The sequence below is a fragment of the Myotis lucifugus genome, unplaced genomic scaffold (assembly GCF_000147115.1).
Source record: "Myotis lucifugus unplaced genomic scaffold, Myoluc2.0 scaffold_1820, whole genome shotgun sequence".
In the NCBI taxonomy this organism is placed as follows: Eukaryota; Metazoa; Chordata; class Mammalia; order Chiroptera; family Vespertilionidae; genus Myotis; species Myotis lucifugus.
Window position 1 is genome coordinate 1 of NW_005872868.1, and position 22,446 is coordinate 22,446.

At 53.4% G+C, this 22,446-nt stretch overlaps 2 protein-coding genes across 2 annotated transcripts in view; one reads left to right on the top strand and one right to left on the bottom strand.

The window, feature by feature from the left end:
• Positions 1–2,888: 2,888 nt before the first annotated feature.
• HRASLS5 (HRAS like suppressor family member 5) lies at positions 2,889–7,275 on the top strand (the record flags this gene model as incomplete). The annotated part of the gene is made up of 3 exons (XM_023748793.1): positions 2,889–2,997; positions 4,852–5,114; positions 7,084–7,275. Coding segments are annotated over 3 exons (564 nt in total), but the record flags the coding sequence as incomplete, so codon positions are not given.
• A 7,588-nt stretch (positions 7,276–14,863) lies between these two features.
• LOC102429893 (solute carrier family 22 member 9-like) overlaps positions 14,864–22,446 on the bottom strand; it is a gene marked incomplete at its 5' end in the record, with an annotated part of 9,997 nt that continues 2,414 nt past the window's right edge. Inside the window, 7 exon segments of the mRNA XM_023748794.1 lie at positions 14,864–14,953; positions 15,790–15,993; positions 16,932–17,040; positions 18,741–18,955; positions 19,832–19,972; positions 22,037–22,062; positions 22,065–22,128. Of these exon segments, the coding sequence (XP_023604562.1) occupies positions 14,893–14,953; positions 15,790–15,993; positions 16,932–17,040; positions 18,741–18,955; positions 19,832–19,972; positions 22,037–22,062; positions 22,065–22,128 (820 nt within the window).

The window sequence follows — 22,446 nt, forward strand, 5'->3', positions numbered from 1 at the left end:
GCTGCTTTCAGGCTGGTGATCAGGCTGGCAGTTGACTGAAGCTCCCACCGCTCCTTTTTTCTTTCTTTTTTTTTATTCTGGGCCAGCTTTAGCTCTGGCTCTAGCTCTGAGGCTTCCACTGCTGAAAGCAGGTATCTGGTTTGTTTGCGTTCTATAATCGAAACAATGTATAACTCCAGCTCTGAGATCCCGGCGGGCTGAAAGCTGGTTTCTGGGGTTTTGTTTAGCTTCTATATTTGTTACAATGTTTCTTAGAGTTGCAGCTCAGAGGCTGGCAAGTCAGGCGGGGAACGTTGGAGTCTGCAGTCACTGGAGCAAGCAAGCCTCATGTTCACTTCCATCTTGGCTGACAGTTAATTTGCATAAGGATATGCTGATTAGCCAATGGGAAGGGTAGCGGTTGTACGCTAATTACCATGTTTCTCTTTTATTAGTGTAGATTATGTTTGAGTTATACCCACGTAGCACGTTATCAATAGTTCATTCCTTTTTTTTTATTGCTGAGCAGTATTCCGTTGTAGGAAGATTTATTTATTTGTTTGCTCATTGGGTTGCTTCAGCATTTAGCTATTACAAATAAACATTATGAATATTTGTGTAAGAGTCTTTGCAATACACATCTTTCCTCTTGAGTTGAATACCCAGGAATACAATGGCTAGATCATGCGGTACATGCATGTTTAACTTACTCTTTTCCAAAATAGTTGTGCTATTTTTCATGCCTAAGAGCACTTGGCATCATCAGTCCTTCATTCTAACTAATAGGTATGTAGGTGTCTCATTGTGGTTTTTGTTTGCGTTTCCCTCATGACCGCCCACCTTTTCACGTATTTATTTGCTGTCCGTATATATCTTCTTTGTTGAAGCATCCAAATCTTTTGCCCATTTTTTTCTCTTGGTTCGTACGTCTGAGAGTTCTTCAGAAATCCTGTGTGTCGTACTTCTCCAGATAAATGCTTTGCAGTGCTTCCTCTCAGTCTGTGGCTTGTGTGTTCATTCTCTGAAACTCTTTTTGAAGAGCAAAACGTTTTAATTTTGATGAAGTCCAGTTACCAGCTTTTCTCTTGTGCCTGTATTGCTATAGCTATGAAACCACTGCATGAGTGAATTTACTAAAAGTCATTGAACTGTAGGCCTAAAACGTGTGCATTTTATGGGATGTTAATTATATCTCAGGAAAGTGTGAAAAACAAAACAGGCGACACGCCCTTTTTCCTCCTGTGACTTCTTGCCCTGGCAAACTAGGGGGGGGGGGGGGGGGGGCCTCAGCCAGGGAAAGAAGGCGGGGAACTGGGGGAGAGAGATGCCTCGAGGAAACCAGACCAGCGGGAAATGATTGCAAAGTTGGGGGAAGCAGCCAGGTTCTTGTCAAGCCGATGGGTGGGTGGCGTTCTTGTCTCTCTGCCTGGCTCAGACTTCCCAGCATCCTCCTCCTCCAGGGGTCTCAGTGAGCCGGTTTCTTCCCTGCACCACTGGGCAAACCTGGAGGCCGCTGGGAGGGAGGAGGAGCCTGGAAACCAGAACGTAGGTAGCATTTGTTGTTGTTGTTAGTCCTCATCTGAGGATATTTCTCCATTGATTTGTAGGGAGAGTGGAAGAGAGAGAGAAACATCGATGTGAGAGAAACACATCAATTGGTTGCCTCCTGCCTGAGCCCTGACCAAGGCCCTGGCCGGGGAGGAGCCTGCAACCAAGGTCCGTGCCCTTGACCGGAATCGAACCCGGGACCCTTTGGTCCGCAGGCCAGTGCTTTTTAGATCGCATGTTTGTGGTACTGAGTAGGAGGGATATGGGATGTGGGACATGAGTTTCATTTTTTTTAAGTTTGGGCTTACAGTGGTAAAAGCTCTGGAATTTCTTTTTCTTTTCTTCTCATTTTTTTAAATTGTGGTACGAGCAGTTAACATGAGATGCGCCCACCCTTTCAACAAAATGTGAAGGGCACAAAACGGTGTTGTGCCCACACCCGATGCCTCTTCCATGGACAGGCTCGCCCCCGGGCCTCTCTGAAGAGTGCCCGCCGTCTGGGCCCGGTCGGGAGAGAGGAACCTCACGGTGGGTCCAGCAGGGGCAGCTTAACAGGAAGAATTACTACGATACCAGGAAGCCTGACGTGGTCTCCCAGGGCCGAGGGCCAGGAGGGCGCTCAGGGGAGGACAGACTCGCAGGGGCTCAGGCCTCCCTGGAGGGAGACGGCCAACCCACAGGAGAGCGGGGGAGCTGGCTGGGCAGGCGCCACCCTCTGGAATGCAGGCGGCGAGCCGGCTCTCAGCAACCAGTGTGTGGGCATCAGAGGAGGGGGCACCCCCAGGGCGACAGCAGGGCACGCGGGGCACCTGCAGAGGGAACCCGGAGGCCAGCAGGGGCAGGAGGCACTGATTTCTCTGTCCAGAGGGTCCCAGAAAGGCCATCGCCAGGCCAAGGCTGCAGGGGGTGGGGACGGAGGGATCTGGGCTCAGACTGAGCTCCACCAGGTGTCCTCACACCCCATCCGACCGTGGTCCCCTCCCCCCAGCCAGACGTCCCAGGAGCACCCCTTCCTCTTGCAATGTCCCTCCACCGAGACAGCTTCGCCTGGGGTGCAGCTTCAAGCAGAGACACTTAAAGGAGCCCGTCACTCACCCCGCAGCTTGTGCGTGTACGGAGGGCGCGGTACCTAGGTCGTAGACTCACCTAGATCGTAGACTCACCTAGATCGTAGCCTCACCGCCTTTAATAAGGAGAGATGGCGGGAGGGGTGGGCCCCCCGTTCCCGCGTGTGAGGAGCGCGTTCCCGGCCTGGGTCCTGCACAGCGAGGAGACTGCAGGCTGTAGCTGATGCCCGGACAGGGTCTCTGGAGTCCCTGGGCACGCGCTAGTCTTTACTGTGACATCTTTTTCCATCGCAGGGCAACCCGAGACCGAGACCTGGGGACCTGATCGAGATTTTCCGGATCGGCTATGAGCACTGGGCCATCTGTGTGGAGGGCGACCGCGTGGTCCACCTGGCGCCCCCGAGTAAGAGCGGATACGTGGCCAAGCTCGTGGCGTCGAGGCGCCGAGGAAAGCGGGCCCCGCCCATCCCCGCTTCCTCCGCGCGGCCCACTGAACAGTAAAACACCCAACGCACGACTAGACCGCGCCCCGGCCAGTGTGGCTCAGTGGAGAGAGTGTTGGCTTGCAGACTGAAGGGTCCCGGGTTTGATTCTGGTCAAGGGCACGTACCTTGTTGCAGGCTCGATCCCCCGCCCTGGTCAGGGCGCATGCAGGAGGCAGCCAATCAATGTTTCTCTCTCTCTGTCTCTCCCCCTCCCTTCCACTCGCTCTAAAAATCAATATCAAAAATATCCTCGGGAGAGGGTTAACAGAGAGAGAGAGAGAGAGAGAGAGAGAGAGAGAGAGAGAGAGAGAGAGACTAGACCTAACGGTACTGTGGGACAGAGCCTGGTCTCTGTCCACCAGACACGCGGTGTGTCCAGCCCTAAAGCAGAAGCGAGTGAGAGCGTCCCAGGTTCCCTTTCGTTTCCATGGCGTTTAGGAACGTGAGCCTCCGACCTGCCTGTGTTGACAGCAGTTCCACATTCTTCCCCTGTTCCTGAGGCCCCGGGACGGGTGCGGGTGCTTACGTGCCCCGATTGCCACTTGCTTCCCGTTGTCCCCAGTGCTGCTCCCGGCTTCCCCGGGCGCTGGGAGGAACAGAGGGAGGGCCGCGGCCGGTCCTGGTCCTTCGATGCCTTTGGGATGTGTGCCCTGTGCCCACACAGCCCATTCGAGGCTAAATGACAGCGGGTCCCCGGCGCCCAAGGCCCGGGGCCTTGCTCACGGCTCTCACCCCGGCCTGTGTCCTGTCGCCTCACCGCCCAGCCCGTCCCCTTGCTGAGACCTTCCCGCAGAGCAGCCCCTCTCCCAGCGCCCCCCCTGCAGCCCCATCCGCCCACACCCCCACTTCGGTCTGGGAGCCCACACGGAGGGCAGAGCGAAGAAGGTGACAGGGCTTCACGCTGCATCCCCCAACCCCCATCTCTGCTTCCCAGGAGCCTCCCTCTGTACAGCCAAAGGGACTGTCACAGCCCCGTCCCCGCCCTCCCGTCAGATCTCTCTAAACATGACTTCCGCCTCCCTGTCCTGGGAGCCTGAATTGCCTCCTGCCAGCTTTGGTGAAATAGGCAGCTCTTCTTCCAATTCGTAAGGAAGAGCCAGGGACGCTACTTGCCCTCCGACGGCTTTGCAAGGGGGCGGGACACACGTTTGCAGAAAAACAGCCCTGGTGTTAAAGGGCCACCCACGGGGGCAGCTTCCTGACCCTCCCTGAGCCTCCGTGCCCCCTGAGGGCTGAACATGTTAACTAATCAGCTTCCAAACGTCCCTTTTTTCAAAGCGGCGGAACCCTTGGTGAAACCCCATATGTGAGTGGAGAGAGGCGGAGTGGCTCTGGGGGACGCGGGTGGGGAGGGGGTCCCATCCAGAGCCCCATCTGTGCGGCCTCACTGCGCCCTGACAGTGGCTACGGAAGCACACGTTAGCCCCTTACCCAGGAGCCGACGCCTACACGGCAGGGCGCTCGGCACGCGTGACGGCTCCTGAAGTCTGGTCGGTAGGACACAGAGTGCAGTCGGGGCCACACCAGCGGCCACTGTGAGAGTTTTACGAGAGGCCGTGGATGGAAAGTGGGGGCGCAGGGCAAGGCCCAGGCTTCCTGGGGAAGCTGGCCCTTTAGCTCATCTACTCCAGCTCCCCCTCCTCTGCACGCCTCCGACAGGTGGGGGAACGGAGGCCCCAGAGGACAGCAGCTTGCCCGGCATGGGAGAGCGCGCCGGGCTCTGCCCCGCTGTCCCTGGCGGCTCTCCAGCCCCTGTTTGCCTCTGGCCTCAGGTGAGGAATTCGTGGCCGGCAGCATCACCTCCATCTTCAGCAACCGGGCCGTGGTCAAGTGCAGCCGGCTGGAGGACGTGCTGCACGGCTGCTCCTGGAAGGTCAACAACAAGCTGGACGGGACGTACCTGCCCCTGCCCGTGGACAAGATCCTCCAGCGCACGAGGAACATGATCAACAAGATAGTGCAGTACAGCCTCATCGACGGGAACTGCGAGCACTTCGTCAACGAGCTCAGATACGGCGTGCCCAGGAGCCAGCAGGTAGGGGTGCCCAGGAGCCAGCAGGTAGGGATGCCCAGGAGCCAGCAGGTAGGCATGCCCAGGAGCCAGCAGGTAGGGGTGCCCAGGAGCCAGCAGGTAGGCGTGCCCAGGAGCCAGCAGGTAGGGGTGCCCAGGAGCCAGCAGGTAGGGGTGCCCAGGAGCCAGCAGGTAGGCATGCCCAGGAGCCAGCAGGTAGGGGTGCCCAGGAGCCAGCAGGTAGGGGTGCCCAGGAGCCAGCAGGTAGGGATGCCCAGGAGCCAGCAGGTACGTGTGCCCAGGAGCCAGCAGGTAGGGGTGCCCAGGAGCCAGCAGGTATGGGTGCCCAGGAGCCAGCAGGTAGGCGTGCCCAGGAGCCAGAAGTTTCATGTGCCCAGGAGCCAGCAGGTAGGGATGCCCAGGAGCCAGCAGGTAGGCGTGCCCAGGAGCCAGCAGGTAGGGGTGCCCAGGAGCCAGCAGGTAGGGATGCCAGGAGCCAGCAGGTGCGCGCCACTGGCTGGGATGGACGACCGCTTCTGCTGAGCTGTTTTGGGCTTCTCCTGTGGGTGGTCAGAACGGCGATCCGTGGTGTCATGTTATCTATCGCACTGGTGGGGGCCTGCCGTTTCCAAGGACTTTTCGGTCCTTCTCATCTCTATGAGCCCATCGAGGAGAGAAAAGGCGCTGGGCGACACGGTAGGACCACTGTTGGAGTCCAGCTGGGCCCTCACTGGCCTGGCCTCCTTGGTGAAGCTATTTTATCTCCCAGACTGTCCCTTCCCTTACAAAACGGGGATTAACCAAGGCAGACACTCCGCTGCTCAAGTTGCAAATTGAATGACGAGTATTTTTTACTCATTTGCCTGCATTTAAAAATGTAGAAATTTTATATTAAACAATATGGATTCCCAGCCGCTCTGAACAACCCATCGATCGGGCCATTGGGCCCGTGTTCTCGCTGGCTGATGGTCTGTGGGGCCCCCTTTCGATGGGTGGTGGTGGGTAGGCATGTCACCCACCAGTGTCACCACACACCTGCCCGGCCCCACTGCGTTTGGGTTTGTGCCGCCCCCACCCCCCACCCCCCGTAATATAGGGGGGGACACATTCAATGGTGGCACAGGAGCTTGGGAAGCTACGTCCCCGAGCCAGTGTGAGCTGCTCTTGTTGACATTTGGTCTCTCTTGAGACCCCATGAGAAGAGCAGAGGACGTATGCATTACCGCCTTGTAGTAGGTTTTCAAAAATCAAGGATTAAATGAGGCACGTCATTTTTCTAGGTTCTCTTCCACGTTCCCTATGTTTTCCTAACGCCCCGGGCAGATCCCAGCCTTGGTCTCTGTACCGTGCGACCCCATCCCCAGGCACCTCGGGGGGAAGGGGCCTCCCAAGCTCGCAACTCCTGCTTCTCACTTTCCGCATCTTCCTCCTCTGCATCCCCCCTGGGAGGCCTGTGGCAGCGAGGGCCGTGGTGGGCGCTGGGACGAGGGGTCCCCCACCCCTTGAGCATTTGTACACAAGGAGGAGATCCCGGGGGTCAAGGGATTCTAGGAGGCCCTCCTTCCTCCGAATCCTGGGCCCGGACCTGAGCTCGTGCACTAATTCACTGTGTGACGAGGTCCAAGGGAGGTCCTGGCTCCCTGTGTACTCATCTGCAGAATGAGGGCCCAGGGGCTGCGCTGCTCTGAGGCCCTTTGCCTCTGAGCCCCCCCACCCCCACCCCCCACACTGGAGGCAAACCCCAGGCTGAATGGCTCTGAGGCAGGAAGGGACCGGGAGCCCGGTGCCCCCACTGTGTGCGCCCGGGCCGCCGTCCTGGCTTCTCTGGGTCTGTGCAGCTCTAGGGCCTTTGAAACTGGAGCACAGGTTGCTTCCTGCTCTCGGGAAAGGCTCCAGGCAGGCCGGTTCCTGAGCGGGATGGCGAGGTGGCGGTGGGGCTGGGCACAAGCCCAGGACCCTGCCCGAGTGTCCTGTGAACGGGTCTGCCCTGCAGGTGGAGCAGGCCCTGGTGCAAGGGGCGAAGGCGGCGGGAGCCATGCTCTCGGCCGTGGTGGAGAGCATACGGCCCAAGGCAGTCACCGCCGGCAGCGACTCCGGACACCACGCAGAGGAAGAGCCGGGACGGCAGCCAAGAGAACGCCCTCCCTTTGCTCCCCTGGTCTCCCTGCTCAGCGGCCCCGTGTAAGAAACTCCTGAGCTTCCGGAAGAATCTGGCATGTACCCAGTTACCCCTTTAGACGTGTGTCCGATATGTGTGATGAGACCCAGGGACTCGCAGGGTGGGAAGAATCCAATATTTATTACGCAGCTGTGAGGCTTGGTCACCGCCACCCCACTCTGTAGAAGGGGGTCTCGCTCGTGCCTTAGGCCGAACCTAGTCTGTGATGCCTGAATACCATGGGGTACATCCCGGAAACCTGCTGGAATGTTCTCAGTAATAAGAACTCCTTACAAACGTCCTTTTTGTGAAACTAACACGTCTCTAGCTCGTCCGGGTCGCTCCAGCCCTGCCCTTGGGGACCCGCGGTGCCGTTCAAGGGAGGAGGGATCCGAAAACCTTGGCCTCGCTGCTCAGGGCCAGCTGTGCCTTAACCTAGGAACACCTTTCCCAGGAAAGATTTTCCTTGTAAAATCACACGTCAGCTTTATTCTTTACTAGAGGCCCAGTGCACGAATTCGTGCACGGGTGAGGTCCAGCCGGCCCGCCCTGATGAGGCCGATTGGGCAGGGCTGGCCGGGGGAGGGGACGTGGGAGGTTGGCCAGCCAGCCCGCCCCCAGTCAGGGTTGGGGGGCTGATCAAGGGTGGGGTGGCCAGGGGGAGGGGCCACAGGCAGTTGGCCCGCCAGCATCACCCCCTGGTCAAACTCCTGGTTGAACGCCCAGTCCAGGGGACAATTTGCATATTAGCCTTTTATTATATAGGATTACTTAAAAGCCCTAATTTAAAGTATAACCAATAAGACCCTTTATCTTGCTTTTCTATCTTATCAGTACCAGAAAATTTGAAATTTCTATTTTCATTGACTTCAGATGAATATTTAGAATAGCTTAACCAATGCACCTTCTACTGTGTGAATGAGGGAAAGCAAGGCGTGACGCGATGGAACATTTAAATTATGACGGGGCATTGGCAGTCATCGTTGGGAGCTGAAACCACACAAGGAAGCTAGGGAAGGTCTAGGAAATGAGAAGGCGGGAGAGGGCAGGAGGGGGCCCATAAAACCTGTTAGGACCTCCCATGAGCCTTTCTCCCATTTGGAGAAAGTAGACCTGCAGTGAAACTTTTTCTTTTTTTTAATCCTCACCTGAGGATATTTTCCCATTGATTTTTAGAGAGAATGCAAGAGAGAGGGAAAGACAGAGAGAAATATTGATGTGAGAGAAACACATTGATTGGTTGCCTCCTGCACACGCCCCATCCAGGGCCCGGGCCAGGGAGGAGCCTGTAACCGAGGCATGTGCCCTTGACTGGAATCGAACCCAGGACCCTTCGGTCCGCAGGCCGATGCTCTATCCACTGAGCCAAACCCGCTAGGGCCCTGCAATGAAACTCTTCGATTGACCCCCTCCGTTCTTTTCTTAGCAATTCCCCTTTCCAGTTCCTTCTAGATCATAGACACTGGAGTCAGGGGAGGGGGGAAGGGGGGGCGGGAGTCGTTGATTGTCTTCCCCAGTGGAGGGCCTCTCTCTGCTCAGTCCCGGCGCTGGTGGCTAAGCACCCTGTGTCTGTGAATCCTGACCAGGACAAAGCCATTGCCTCCAATTCCCACCATCAGCTCGCCCCCCACTCGCCGAGAATCCATTGAGTTCCCCATCGTCCTCAGCCTCTCTACTCATTACACAGGCTACAGTGAGACTGCCTCTGAAGCAGAACCAAGATCCAAAAGTTCTATTTTATTTTAAATACTTTTATTGATTTCAGAGAGGAAGGGAGAGGTAGAAACATCCATGATGAGAGGGGATCATTGATCGGCTGCCTCCTGCATGCCCCACACTGGGGATCGAGCCCGCAACCCAGGCATGTGCCCTGACCGGGAGTCAAACCCTGAACTCCTGGTTCATAGGTCAACACTCAACCACTGAGCCATGCTGGCTGGGCTAGAATTTTATTTTATAAAGTTTACTAGAGGCCCAGTGCACGGATTCGTGCACCGGTGGGGCCCCTTGGCCTGACCTGCAGGGATCGGGCCAGAACTGGCTCTCCGACATCTCCCAAGGAGTCCCAGATTGCAAGAGGGTGCAGGGCCAGGCCGAGGGACCCCACTGGTGCACAATCAGGGCTGGGGAGGGACCGTGGGAGGGCTCCAGGGCGTGTCCGGCCCATCTTGCTCAGTCCTGATCGGCCATACCCCAGCAGCAAGCTAACCTACCAGCATATCTGCCCCCTAGTGATCATTGTGCATCATAGCGACTGGTCAAACAGTCAAACAGTCGGACACTTCGCATATTAGGCTTTTACCATAGAGGATTCCTTTTAGCTTGGAATTCCTCAGTCTTGCATTAGCGAACCTTTAGATCTGAAGCTGACTTTGAACTCACATAAATTATTGGTCAAACAAACCGATGTTATTCATTTAACCAACAACTGCCCCGTGCCAGGGAGTGTAATAACTTCTAAACAGAGGCCTCCTCCGGGTCTTGCTTACGTTTACGACAGAAAGATACCTCTCTGGCTTCTTTCTGGTTCGGACAGACCCTGGGGAGCATCTCAGGGCTGATGTTCACTCAGTCACCCAACAAGCACGCCTGAGTCTACCAGGTGCCACGCCCTGGCCCCCACCTCTGCCTGAGCCCACAAGCCGGGTCAGGGAGGGCGCTGAGGAGTTCTGCGTCGGCCGCGAGGGCACAAGGCACCGTGGGGCAGGGGTGGACAGTGTCTCCTGCTCCCCCGCCGTCCAGAAGGCCGCATGCCCTGCAGTGCACGCTGCACACTTTGCAGGCGAGGAGCGGCGTGGCGCTAAGGCTGCAGCAGCTGCTGTGTTCCAGCGTGAAAGCTGAAGTCTGCTTTCATGGGGCCCCGGGGCAAGCCTGGTGAGCTTTGCCGCCAGCAGGCACGTGCCCACTGTTGGGGGGGGTGGGGGGGGAGATACTCAGGGAAAGTAATCCCAACGCCAGTGTTTCTGAGATGCCAGAGACTGGTGCTTGTGTGTGTGCTTATTGTCCCGTGTTTATTCCTTTTCCCTTTGGGGGATGGGTGAGCGGCCAGTGGTGGTGTCGGCATGTCACAGGGAAGGCCAGGGAATGGAAGCTGCTGGGGTTGCTGGGCTGTGGGAAGTGGAGGAAGCAGGACGGGGCAGAGGGAGGCGCGGGGCCAGGATGTGGTCCCAGCAGAGGCCTGGCCAGCCCCCGGGGGCTCTGGAGCTGGGTGCCCTGCAGGGGTGTCCTACATCGAGGTGAGAGGGCCGGTCCCCCACAGCTCTCCCTGTGTCGTCGGTGGCTGCAGGCCGCCACGGACAACGGGGGACCCTCCCAGAGAGGGGCACAGTGGGGAGCTGGGCGTCACCCACTCCTCCACCCTGAGGCCGTGCGGGGGGCACGCCACACGTGTGGGCAGAAGCTAAGTTTCTGTGTTAGTGTCTGGGACCCAAAGGCAAAATTCAGCCTCTGACGAGACACCCACGGGGGATGGAACCCACACTAGCCGTCCCCCGCGAGCTGTGGGCGAGACCCCGCCGACGTGCAGACGTGAGGCGGTTCCACGTGAGAGGTGAGAGGTGCTGGGTGCTGCCCTCCAGGGCGGGCGTGGCGTGGAGTTTTCTCTGCAGCCAGGTGACCAGGCTGCGCAAACATGTCGCTCCGGAACGGACACGCCGCCTCCTTGGCCCCTTGTGCCTGCGAGCGGGCGGCCTCGGGAACCTCGTCACTTCAGGTTGGACGTCGAGTCATTTCAGTATTTGCTTCTCTTTGTCCAAGGGGGGACCTAGCTACTCGGCGGGCACGGGAGAGGCGTGGAGTCTGCCCTGCCACCCCCTCTGTCCTGCGGGCATCTGCCCCAGCCACGGCAGCTGTCAAGGTCTTGGACCCTGGGTGGTCTCTTTAAGGTGCACTTCCATCCCTTTCCAATAGGGTGCGCCCTCCTCGAGACTGAAGCTCCTTCAGGAGGCCAGGTCTGAGCCTATCTGAGGCCCAGCGGGGCATGGGCTTGTCGGCACGTCCTCCCAGGCCTCTGGCCACCTCTCCCTGGGAGCCGCCTCCCCTCTGTGGCATCAGGGGCACCCGGACTAGCTGGGCCTGTTCACGGGTGCGGTGGTTGCTCCTACCCTCACGTCCCCAACATCCGGGGGGCAAACCCAGCATAGCTGCCCCCTGGAGCAGGTCATGTTCTAAGCCCATCAGCCTCTATCTGTCACAATTCTTTTCCATAATCATCGTGCAATGAAACAAAGAATAATAATAATAGCCAGAAGAGACAGTGAAAAAAAATGTTATTAAACTTTACACGCAGAACCACACAAGCAAAACCACAGAATGAAATAAAATATTTCAAAGCACAACTGCTTGCTCAATCGTTTTTCTTCTACCTTACCGTTTGAACTTTGGTCCTTTGGCGATAGCCCGATATAAAATATTTTATAGAAATAAATGTTCAGTAAACAAAATTTTCCAAAAAAAAAAAAAAATCAGCCAAATGTATAATCTAGGCAACTACAAAATTGTGCCACGGACGTAACATTTTTTCTAAATTTTTCTTTAGTTTTAAAAGTTAATCACTTAAAACTCAAAAATTTCCATTTAAAACTACTATTCAAATTCAGGAAAGTATTTCATATATAAAATGAAATGTTCGCTCACCAAGCACAAGTGCACCTGACACACAGGAAGAGCCCCAAGGGGCCACATAACATGACATAATGGACGTCATTCGAGTTCAGGGTCTTTATCTTTCCAATCGCTGTGCTTTCGTTGTTTGTTTTGAATCCATGATGTAGAGGCAGGAATATGTCAGACCACAGGCATGATAGTCCAAAGTGATTCTGAATCTTTGTAAACTTCTTTTTTTTAATCCTCACCCGAGGATATTTTTTCATTGGTTTTTAAAGAGAGTGGAAGAGAGAGAGAAAGACAGAGAGAAACACCTGTGGTTCCGAGCCTTGGGCTCTGTGCCCTTCCACATGACCTTATGCGCTAGGCCAGCGGTTCTCAACCTTGGCTGCACATTAGAATCACCTGGGAATCTTTTCTTTTTTTTTACATTTATGCATTTATTGGAATTATGATTTTTAACATTAGCAAAGTAGAAATTTGGAAATGAGTTTAAAAATTAATAAAAGACATAGATACTCAAGATAAAATTTTAAACCTGTACAAAAGTTTATAATGTGAAAATTAAAAAAGATTTTTCACTACTGTTCTTAATCCTATCTCTTTTTAAAAAGTTTTTATTTATTGATTGATTTTAGAGAGGGAGAGAGAGAAACATTGATCCAATTAGTTGCTTCTTTTTTTTTTTTTTTAATCTTTTTAAAATCCTCATTTCCGGGCCTCATCCTCCGGAAATTCTGTTTCTTTGTTATGGGGTGGGGCCACAACATTAGTCACAAAGAAACAGAATTTCCGGAGGATGAGGCCCGGAAATCAGGATTTTAAAGAGATTCCCAGGTGATTCTAATGTGCAGCCAAGGTTGAGAACCACTGCTCTAGGCGATGCTGGAATCACACCGGCCTCTTGTCTTTGGTTTCTTTTGGGGATCCACAGCCTGCTGCTCTAGAAAGTGACTGCGTGCCCTCGCTGGGGTGGCTCAGTGGATAGAGCATCAGCCTGCGGACCAAAGGGCCCCAGGTTTGATTCCAATCAAGGGCAGGTACCTGGGTTGCAGGCTCCTCCCCAGCCCGGGCCCTGGTTGGGGCTCATGCAGGAGGCAACCAATCGCGATGTGTTTCTCTCTGTCTTTCCCTCTCTCTCCCACTCTCTCTAAGAATCAATGGAAAAATATCCTCGAGTGAGGATTCAAACAAACAAATAGGAAATGACTGCGCATTTGAGGTGCCCCGAAGGTCTACCAAGGAACCTGTGCTCTGGGCCACGACCCCGTCCACGCGTGGCAAGGAGCTGTGCCTGGGCCTAGTGTCTGGTTCTGTCTGTGGAGCCCACAGTTACCCTCCCAGGTCACTCAGCTATTGGCAGGGACAGGCTTCCGTGGAGTCGGGTCAGGCCCCGCAAATCACGTGTGGAAAGTACCAGCCTGCATGCCTCAGGCCTCTGGGGCCGCAGTAACCTCTGCTCCCCCCTCCCCCGGGAACACTCTGGGATCGCCGATTTCCTCTGCTAGGAGGGAGTTAGTAGTTTCCCAGTTTCCACGTGGCCTTTTCCACTGGGAAAGCTCTCAGCCCACAGGCCAGGGAACCCATGCGGGGGTTCTGCACGCCTCCAAGTAGGTCCAACCCCATCCGCACGCAGGGGCTGGGGAGACCACCGTTCTGTGCGGGTGGACCCCGTAGAGCTGCGGAGTCGGGCTTCCGTCAGTTACGCTGAGGTAGAGGTCAAAGCGGGCGGATACAGACGAGAATCCTTCTTATTCGAAGTACATTTTTGAAAACGGTTTATTTAGTCACTTGCTCTCTCACCGTTGACATCTTACAGTATTTTGAAATTTTACTTAGTCCTTGTTTAAACTTTGAGTACAGAAACAGAGGAGAACGTATCCCTCGCTTTCAAGCTTGCCACTACAAGTTCACTGTTTTTATCATTTTGGTGAATAGTTTTCTGGTTTTCTCCAATAATTTGTTAAGGTTTTGCCCAACAGTCGGTTTAAATAAGTGTGATTCAGGTGGCCTCTCAATGTCTGGCATTTGCTTTTACTATTCAGAACATTTTGTAGCCCAAGATTTTGTAGCCAAGCTTTCTACTGAAAATTATGGTTCATTTTTTTCCAATTAACTTTTTATTAAAGTAGAATATTGGGGAGGTTAGGGTATGAGGTCACATTAGTAGTCATTTATTTTTTAATATTTAGTTATGCTATTTGTTGCTTGAGCCTTTATTTTTCCAGTGATTTCTGATACCAAAATTCCATAGTAGATGTTACATCCGCTGCGGTCTGTTTCTGGACTTCCTCTGATGTGTAAATACATCTGCTACTACTGTGTTGACTGTTGCTGCTGTGATAAAGTCTAATGTACGCTGCTTGAAACACTGGGCAGCCCCTCACTCATGATCCTCTTTTTTTGTAGGGTCCCTAGGCCTGGCCGGCGATCAGGGCCGATCTGCGGGGTGACCGGCTGGACAATCGGGGGGCCCCCACTGGCACCCGCCTTGGCTGGCCTGGGGCCTGCAGGCTGGGGGCAGCTCCTGCATTGAGCATCTGCCCCCTTATGGTCAGTGCGTGTCATAGCGACCGGTCATTCCACCATTTGGTCAATTTGCATATTAGGATTTTGTTATATAGGATTTCTAAATAAATTTGTAAACTCTTTTTCAAATTCTTCCAAAAGTAAATGGTTTTTCGTTTTGATTAATTACTCCATCAACTACCAAGTAATTGGAACACAATCAATGTTTTCAATACGATTCTATCTTTCTATCCAGAACCATGCTAGGGATCGACATGCATACACATATTTTATGATGATTTCTTTAAGAGTATAATGACTCTTCTCAAACTTCTTTGTATAATTAATCACAGGTATTCTATACATAGTTATTTAGGACTGCAATTGTCAGATTATCAGTGGTATCCATCTTTTTCATTATATCTTTTAATTTATTTATTTCCCAACATTTGCCAACACCTAGGCATGATCCCATCCCCTGCCCCTCCCCCCCCCTTTTTTCCTGGATTAGCAGTCCATTCCTGGAATTCCTTAAAACTGGGTCACTTTTATGAAGGTGTCTTGCTGGTCTGCTTTTCTTGAGCCTTTTCTCCTGGAACAAACACAATGAAAACAGCAAACAAACACAAAACATTAAAAAACATATATGTTGTGTATTCTTTAGAGCAAGCTAATCCTTGACCCACCTTGGCCCCTTTGATGAAAACCATGACCCCTACCCTGAGGATCTGAGTAAATGTTATGAAGAAAGAGGCCAAGTTCCCAGGGCAGGATCCGGGAAGACAGCTTGCACACATGACATTGGCCAAAGGGACTTGGAAAAGGCAAGGAAAGTATGTAAAACCTTACAAAAAGTCCTTCCCGATCCTCGATCGTCTACTATGCCAACATCTGCCACCCCCTTTCCTCTTTGCTCAGCACTTGCATCCCCAGTGATGACCAGATGGTCTGACTGTCAAAGGCAGCCCTCCCTCCCTGAGAAATAGGCATCTGGGGGGGGGGCGGGGGGGGGGCTCTGTCCTCTCCATGACTCTCTCAGATTCTTCAGGGACCAGGGCGTCCACGGTCCTCCAGGAACCAGCCATCCAGAGAGCTCTCTGCACTCACGGGGCCCAGGGCTGCCAGGGGGCTGAGATGAGAATCTGGTGTTTGGATCTGTGCATGGTTGTGAAACACCTTCAAGTGGGGGTGTCACACTAGGGCACCTCGCCCACGAAGCCTACTGGTGCAGGCCGGGCAGAGCTGGTCTGTGTGACCTGGGAGCCTTGGGGGAGTCAGAGGTCACTGCGGGGAGGGACAAGGCGTCGACCCCGTGGAAACTGTCCTGGTCTGAACCCGCCTGGAGGACGGTGGCCCCGTTTCGTTTTGCCTTCCCCGTCACGGACCCGTGGCGCAAGCTCCCCTAAGAGCCAGCCCGCGGTCACTCACTCCTTTTCCACGTCCTGGATGGAGTCGGGCAGCGGCTGATTCCTGGTCTCAGGAAGGAAGAAGACGACAAGGCTGGGGACGAAGGAGGAGACCGCATAGAGGATCCAGGGCAGGTGGGGAGAGTACACCACCAGGATCATCAGGAGGGGAGCCATGGCCGCCCCGATATTACCAGCCATCGCCACGATTCCTGAAGCTGTGGCCCTTGGCGTGCAAACAGCAATGCAAAAGTCATCGGGTCAAAACCCACACGGGTCAGTTGTGATTTCTCATTTCGCTTTGATTGTGGGAGACAGCCCAGCAGTGTTTAGCTACCGAAGGTTGACAATATACTACTCCATGTCAAACACTCTCTCTTATTTGCTTGCAATGTTTCCCAGTACACAAGTGCATCAAGCCATTTTCATTATTTAAAAAATATTCTCGCCGAAACCGGCTTGGCTCAGTGGATAGAGCGTCGGCCTGCGGACTGAAAGGTTCCGGGTTCGATTCCGGTCAAGGGCATGTACCTGGGTTGCGGGCACATCCCCAGTGGGAGATGTGCGGGAGGCAGCTGGTCGATGTTTCTCTCTCATCGATGTTTCTAACTCTCTATCTCTCTCCCTTCCTCTCTGTAAAAAATCAATAAAAAATATATTTTAAAAAAAAAATATTCTCACCCATAGCAACTACCTTTTAGTGGTTCAGGAGAACATGTGAGATGATATGATACATTAAAGGACTTAACCCAGTGCCTGGCAAAAAGTCAGCCGTAAATAAACCTTACCTATAAATTACTGTTGCTAGCCCGGGTGGCATGGCTCAATGGTTGAGTGTCAACCTATGAACCAGGAAGTCACGGTTTTATACTCAGAGCACATGCCCTCGTTGTGGGCTCGATCCCCAGTAGGGGGCATACAGAGGGCAACCCATCAATGATTCTCTCTCATCATTGATGTTTCTCTCTCTCTCTCTCTCTCTCTCTCTCTCTCTTTCCCACTCCCTTCCTCTCCGAAATCAATAAAAAGATTTTTTAAATAAATAAATTGTTGTTGTGATGGCTTGTTTTGATGACTAATCAGCCTAGTTTGCTCCCCACTGTAAGTGTTCACTAGCCCGGAAAGGTCTGCTTGACCCTGGTGGGGCTTCGGTGAGTCGTGTACCTGATGACGGTGGGGATTAGCTCGTTTCCGTGGGCCAGAGAGCACATGATGGCCGCCGACGAAAATCCCATTCCCAGCGTCGACAGAGCCACGCGCAGGGTCTGCATGTCTGCAGAGGAAGACCAGTGAGACTCAGGGCACCTGAGGGACCACCGTTCCCCAATCACCAGTGGAAAAGATGCTGCTGAGGATGCTCGCATGGGCTGCACATGTTGTAGAGGAAGCACACAGGGCACAGGATACAGAGAAGGACAGCTGAGAGAGATGACTAATCTATACGTCATCATCTTCTTTTAAAAACTGAGTTCTTGCATCACCTCTCCCTACTTATCAGAACTTTGCCAAAGACGAAGAGGGCAACTGGAGACCAGCAAGAGTTTGCCGTCATTTATTCTGTCCCGAGCCTCCTGCCTTTCACGGAGGACGTGGGACTGTGACATGAGCAAGTACTGAGGGAGGCAAGACTCGGCAGTGTCCTCGAAGAGTTCAAAACCCGGCGCCTATGCCACATGGGCACGGAGCGTCAACAGCGCTGGAGGAGAGGGCGATGAGAGGGCAGGACTCGTGTTGGTGGACACGCTGGAGGGTGGCTTGGTCTAGAACAGTAGTCAGCAAACCGCGGCTCGTGAGCCACCTGCGGCTCTTTGGCCCCTTGAGTGTGGCTCTTCCAAAAAATACCACGTTCAGGCACGCACGTACAGTGCGATTGAAACTTCGTGGCCCATGCGCAGAAGTCGGTTTTCGGAAAGGAGGTAGACGAAACAAGTATACAAGACGAGTGTGGATGGGAGAGTTGGATGGGGTCAACCTCAGCGAACGTACCTCAATCAGATTGAGGACGTTTTTAGCAAAGGCCAGCTTAGGAGGACCCTAATTAAATTAATAACAATGTACCTACCTTTATAGTTTAAGTTTTAAAAATTTGGCTCTCAAAAGAAATTTCAATCGTTGTACTGTTGATATTTGGCTCTGTTGACTAATGAGTTTGCCGACCACTGGCCTAGAATAATGTTTGAAGACTTGAGAATAAGGACCGCGTTAGGCGACAGAAATAGTCAGGCTTTGGAAACCCCTGAAAGGACACTTTGGAGCCAGTTGTCTACTCAGTTTAAAACAAAACACCACCTCATGAGAGCGTTACGTCCGAGTGGGCTGACACTCGAGGCGAGGGAAGCCCATGGTCTGGGACCCTGTGAAATACGTCACATACTCTTCACTGGGGTTAGTGAAGCGTGGGACGCCTGGTGCCCCTCTCCGTGACATGTGGTCATTGAGTTTAGTGAGATCGAGTCTCAGAGAGGCTCTCACTGCTTGGAGCCTGTTCCTGGCGTCCACTCCTCTGCGTGAAGCCGAGGGGCCTCCCCGGGCGCAGCTGTGACACACGGGTGCACAGACGGAAGTCGGGAGTGGGCGGGCCTGACGCTGGAGTCATAGAAGGAGCCCAGACAGAGGGAGGGAGAGCGCTGTGTTGGCACATGAGACACAAATACCGCCGTTTACAGCTGCACGTGTGATTGGCCAAGGGCTAGGCGTCATGGCTCTCGTAGAGACATGGTCAGGAATGAATGACAGCAATCACTGGGCACTTCTCAGTGTCGATGAAGGCAGCCTGGGATCTGAACTGACCTCTGTGACCTCTGACTCCTCCCCAGCCACCTGCTGGCAGGATCTGTCCTCAATCCTGAGATTGCTTTGGGGAAGCCACTAGAACGCATTCTCCCTTTCCGGCTGGCCTCACAGAGGTGTGAGTAGGTTCCCCAGGAAAAGGGGGGAGACAGTTCCATTCTTCAACCTGCGCCCCTTTCTCACCTTGCGGCACAAACGTGATGGCCAGGATGAAGCTCCCCAGCAGGAGCAGAAAGAGCATCTGGCTAAGCCGCCGGCCCAGGCGATTCATGGCCAACAGTGCGACGTAATTGGCCGGGAGGGTGATGGCGCCAAAGAGAACCTGGAACAGGAACACGTTGCTCCCCAGGTACTGGAGGTGCAGGCTCAGGCCGTAAAAGGGTATGACGTTTGCAAATCTGTGGTGAGCAAAAGAAGAAAGATAGATGGCTTCAGGTTTAGAACCTGCAAATGATGGTGAGAAATATTGTCAGCCAAGCAGCCGGCGGTTGGTGAGAAAAAATGAAGACATCGCCCAGCCGTGGTGGCTCAGTGGTTGAGCGTCAACCTATGAACCAGGAAGTCAGGGTTTGATTCCCAGTCAGGGCTCGATCCCAGTGTGGGGCGTGCAGGAGGCAGCCGATCAATGATTGATGTTGCTCTCTCTCTCTCTCTCCCTCTCCCTTCCCCTCTGAAATCAATAAAAATGTTTTGTTTTGTTTTAAAGAATGAAGACATGGTGGGTTCTGTAGAATATGTCTTTGCAGGGTCATGATTTTAAAGCGTCATAAAATATTGTATGCTTATGGGGCTCATATTTGTTATAAGTGTTTCAGGAGGTGGCGAGTGTTGTGCTTGCGGGTACGTGGTGGGGCCTTCTAGGGTTTTCCAGTCCTTTCTACATCCCGATCTGGGTGTGGCTGCTCATTGACATGTGTACATACTCATAGCGCTGTGTTGCTTGTGTGCTCTACTGTTTGTAGTTTTACCGAAATTACCATAGAAACAAACAAGGGAAGAAACTTAAAATCAAAACCTGTGCCACGACTGAGGCTCCCAGCCTCAGTTCCCATGATGAGCCCGGTGGGGCCACGTGACAGACAGCACTCGTCATTGGGCAGTCAGTTCCGTGTCCGCCTTTTCATAGCTCTCCGACTGTCTGTAAACAAGGCAGTATTCCCTATGGCTTCCTCATGTGTTATCCCGACTCTGTTCCTAGGCACGGTGTGTCCTCTGAGGGCCACGGGGCCACGCCTGCGCTACTTAGCATTCCCCGCGCACGCTGGGAAGCCTACCGCACACAGGACAGGAGGCAGATCCTCTCACGCATGTTGGGCGTGCGGAACAGGTCGGACACGGGGGGGTTGGTCTGCGCGGCCTCCAGCTCCTCCTGCATGGTGGACCTCAAAACCTTCAACGACAGCAACAGCACCCCAGTCAGTCGGCACAGCGCTGTGGGCGGAGGGCAAGGTGGACCCTCCCCTCTCTGTCTATGGAAAATACGGCCACACAGATGCAGGACAGAGGGGAAAGGTTGGGGAAGGGGAGTCAGGGAGCTCAAAAGGCCTTGAGGAAATTGTGGAGCCACCAAGACATTAGGCATGAGATTCGACGGGGCTGCACGACATCCGCATGCACGTTAGACATTCAGGTCGGGGAGGGCAGCGAGGCAGGTACTCGGGTCGTGGCCCAAAGCCCCACTGATGCCAGACGGACAGGAAAGACCCGGGAGCTGAGCGTGGGGCTCGGCTGGCCGTCCTTTGCACACACTGTTTGTCTCCGGAGAAAAGAGCATTTCCTGAGTCTATGTTGGTTTCTCACTCAGACTCAGATGGAAACACAAAAGACCCTAAATGGTCACAGCACTTTTCTGAGCATAAAAATGCTGGAGGCATCATATGTTCTGATTTCAAAATATATTACAAAGCTCCAATCACCAAGAATGTGGTACCGGCATAAAAATAAACATGTAGACCAAGGAAGCAGGGTAGAGAGCCCAGCTATAAACCCATGCGTACACAGTCGACTGATCTCTGATCGTGGCAATAAAAATTGACAATGGAGATAGAACAGTGTCGCCAATAAATGGCCCTGGGAAACCGGATATCCACAGGCCAGGGCGTGACATTGGAAAGTTACCTGACACTGCACACAAAACTCAACTCCGAATGGGCTAAAGACGAACATGTACGACCTGAGGCTGTAAGATTCCTAGAGAAAACTTCTTGGTATTGGTCTTGGCAATGAGTTCTTGGTTATGACACCGAGAGCACAGGCAACAAGCAAACATAGACAAGTGGGACTACAGCCAACGGAACATCTTCCGCACAGCAAGGGACAATTAACAAAATGGAAAGGCGCCTGCGGAACGGAGGAAATATTTACAAACTGTGTGTGTGATAAAGGGTTCATGTCCGAAATACATAGAGAACTCCTACCATTCAAGAGCAAAACAGCCAAATAACTGAACTTAAAAACGGGCATGCGAACAGAACAGACATTTCTCCAAAGACGACATACAGACGGCAAACAGGTACATGAAAAGGTGCCCATCATCAGTAATCGTTCCGGAAACTCAAGTCAAACCCACAATGAGGTACCACTTCACACCAGTTAGGATGGTTACTAAAGAGACAGTAAGAGTTGGCGAGGGCGTGGAAGGTAGGATACCCTTTGCCGTGTTGGAGGGAATGTGAAATGGCGTAGCCACTAGGGAGACAGTATGGAGGTTCCTCAAAACATTAAAATTAGAACTATCATAGGATCCCATAATTTCTCTTCTGGGCATCTCTCCAAAAGAGCTGTGAAGAGGATCTTGAAGAGAGATTTGCACACGCGTGTTCATTAGAGAACTAGTCGCAAAAGCCAAGCCATTGGGAACAACCTAACTTCCCATCAACGGACAAGGAAAATGTGGTAAAAAGGATATCACTCATTCCTAGGAAACCCTGCCCTGGCCGGTGTGGCTCAGTGGAAAGAGTGTCAGCCTGAGGACTGAAGGGTCCCGGTTCGACTCCGGTCAAGGGCACATGCCCAGGTTGCAAGCACGATCCCCAGTAAGGGGTGCGTAGGAGGCAGCCAGTCAATGATTTCTCTCTCATCATTGATGTTTCTATCTCCCTCTCCCTTCCTCTCTGAAATCAATAAAAATATTTTTTAAAGGAAAGGAGGTCCTGCCATTTGCTGCAACATAGCTAACCCTGAGGACATCTTGCTCAGTGACCCCTACACAAGCTCTATGACGGTGAGTGACTGCCTCTGTGGGGGGCAGCACCTGCGCCCAATTCTTCCGGCAGCAGCATAGTCCCTGGGTGTTCACTCAAACAGCGCTGACAGCCCTTGGGGACCAGGGACGTTGGGTAAAATGATGGGTATTCCCGCCCTTCGTTCATCGCATGGACACCATCCAGGGTACATACATGTCAGCTCATGTCTTCCCTGCACCCCATAACCAGCTCCCTTTCCTGTTCACCTCCATGGGTGAGGGTGTCGCCCAGCATTCTTTCCTTCCATTCATGTGCGCCCCCCTTTTCTAAGTTCCTTTAAGCCCCTCCTCCCGGTTCTGTTGGTGATAATCAGCCACCGAGCCAGACTCCCCCCCAATGCACCCTGGTCAGAGAGGACGACCAGGGGAGCAACCACGGCTCGCTTGCCCCTTTCCCACATCCTTGGTCCTGCAATGCCTCTCCCTCCCCCTCTAATACCTCCCTCCCTGCCTTGTTATACCGGGGAATGGGGACTTAGGTCCTCCTGTACCGTAACTAGGAAACTGGGAGGATGCCCTCTCCACGCAACACACCTTCACGGCTGGGGATATAGAGTAGGAATCATATTGGCCTCCCCCCTCCATCCCAGGGAATAGAATCCGTTTTAGCAAATAAAAAGGCTGTGCCTCGTTGAATGCTGTTAA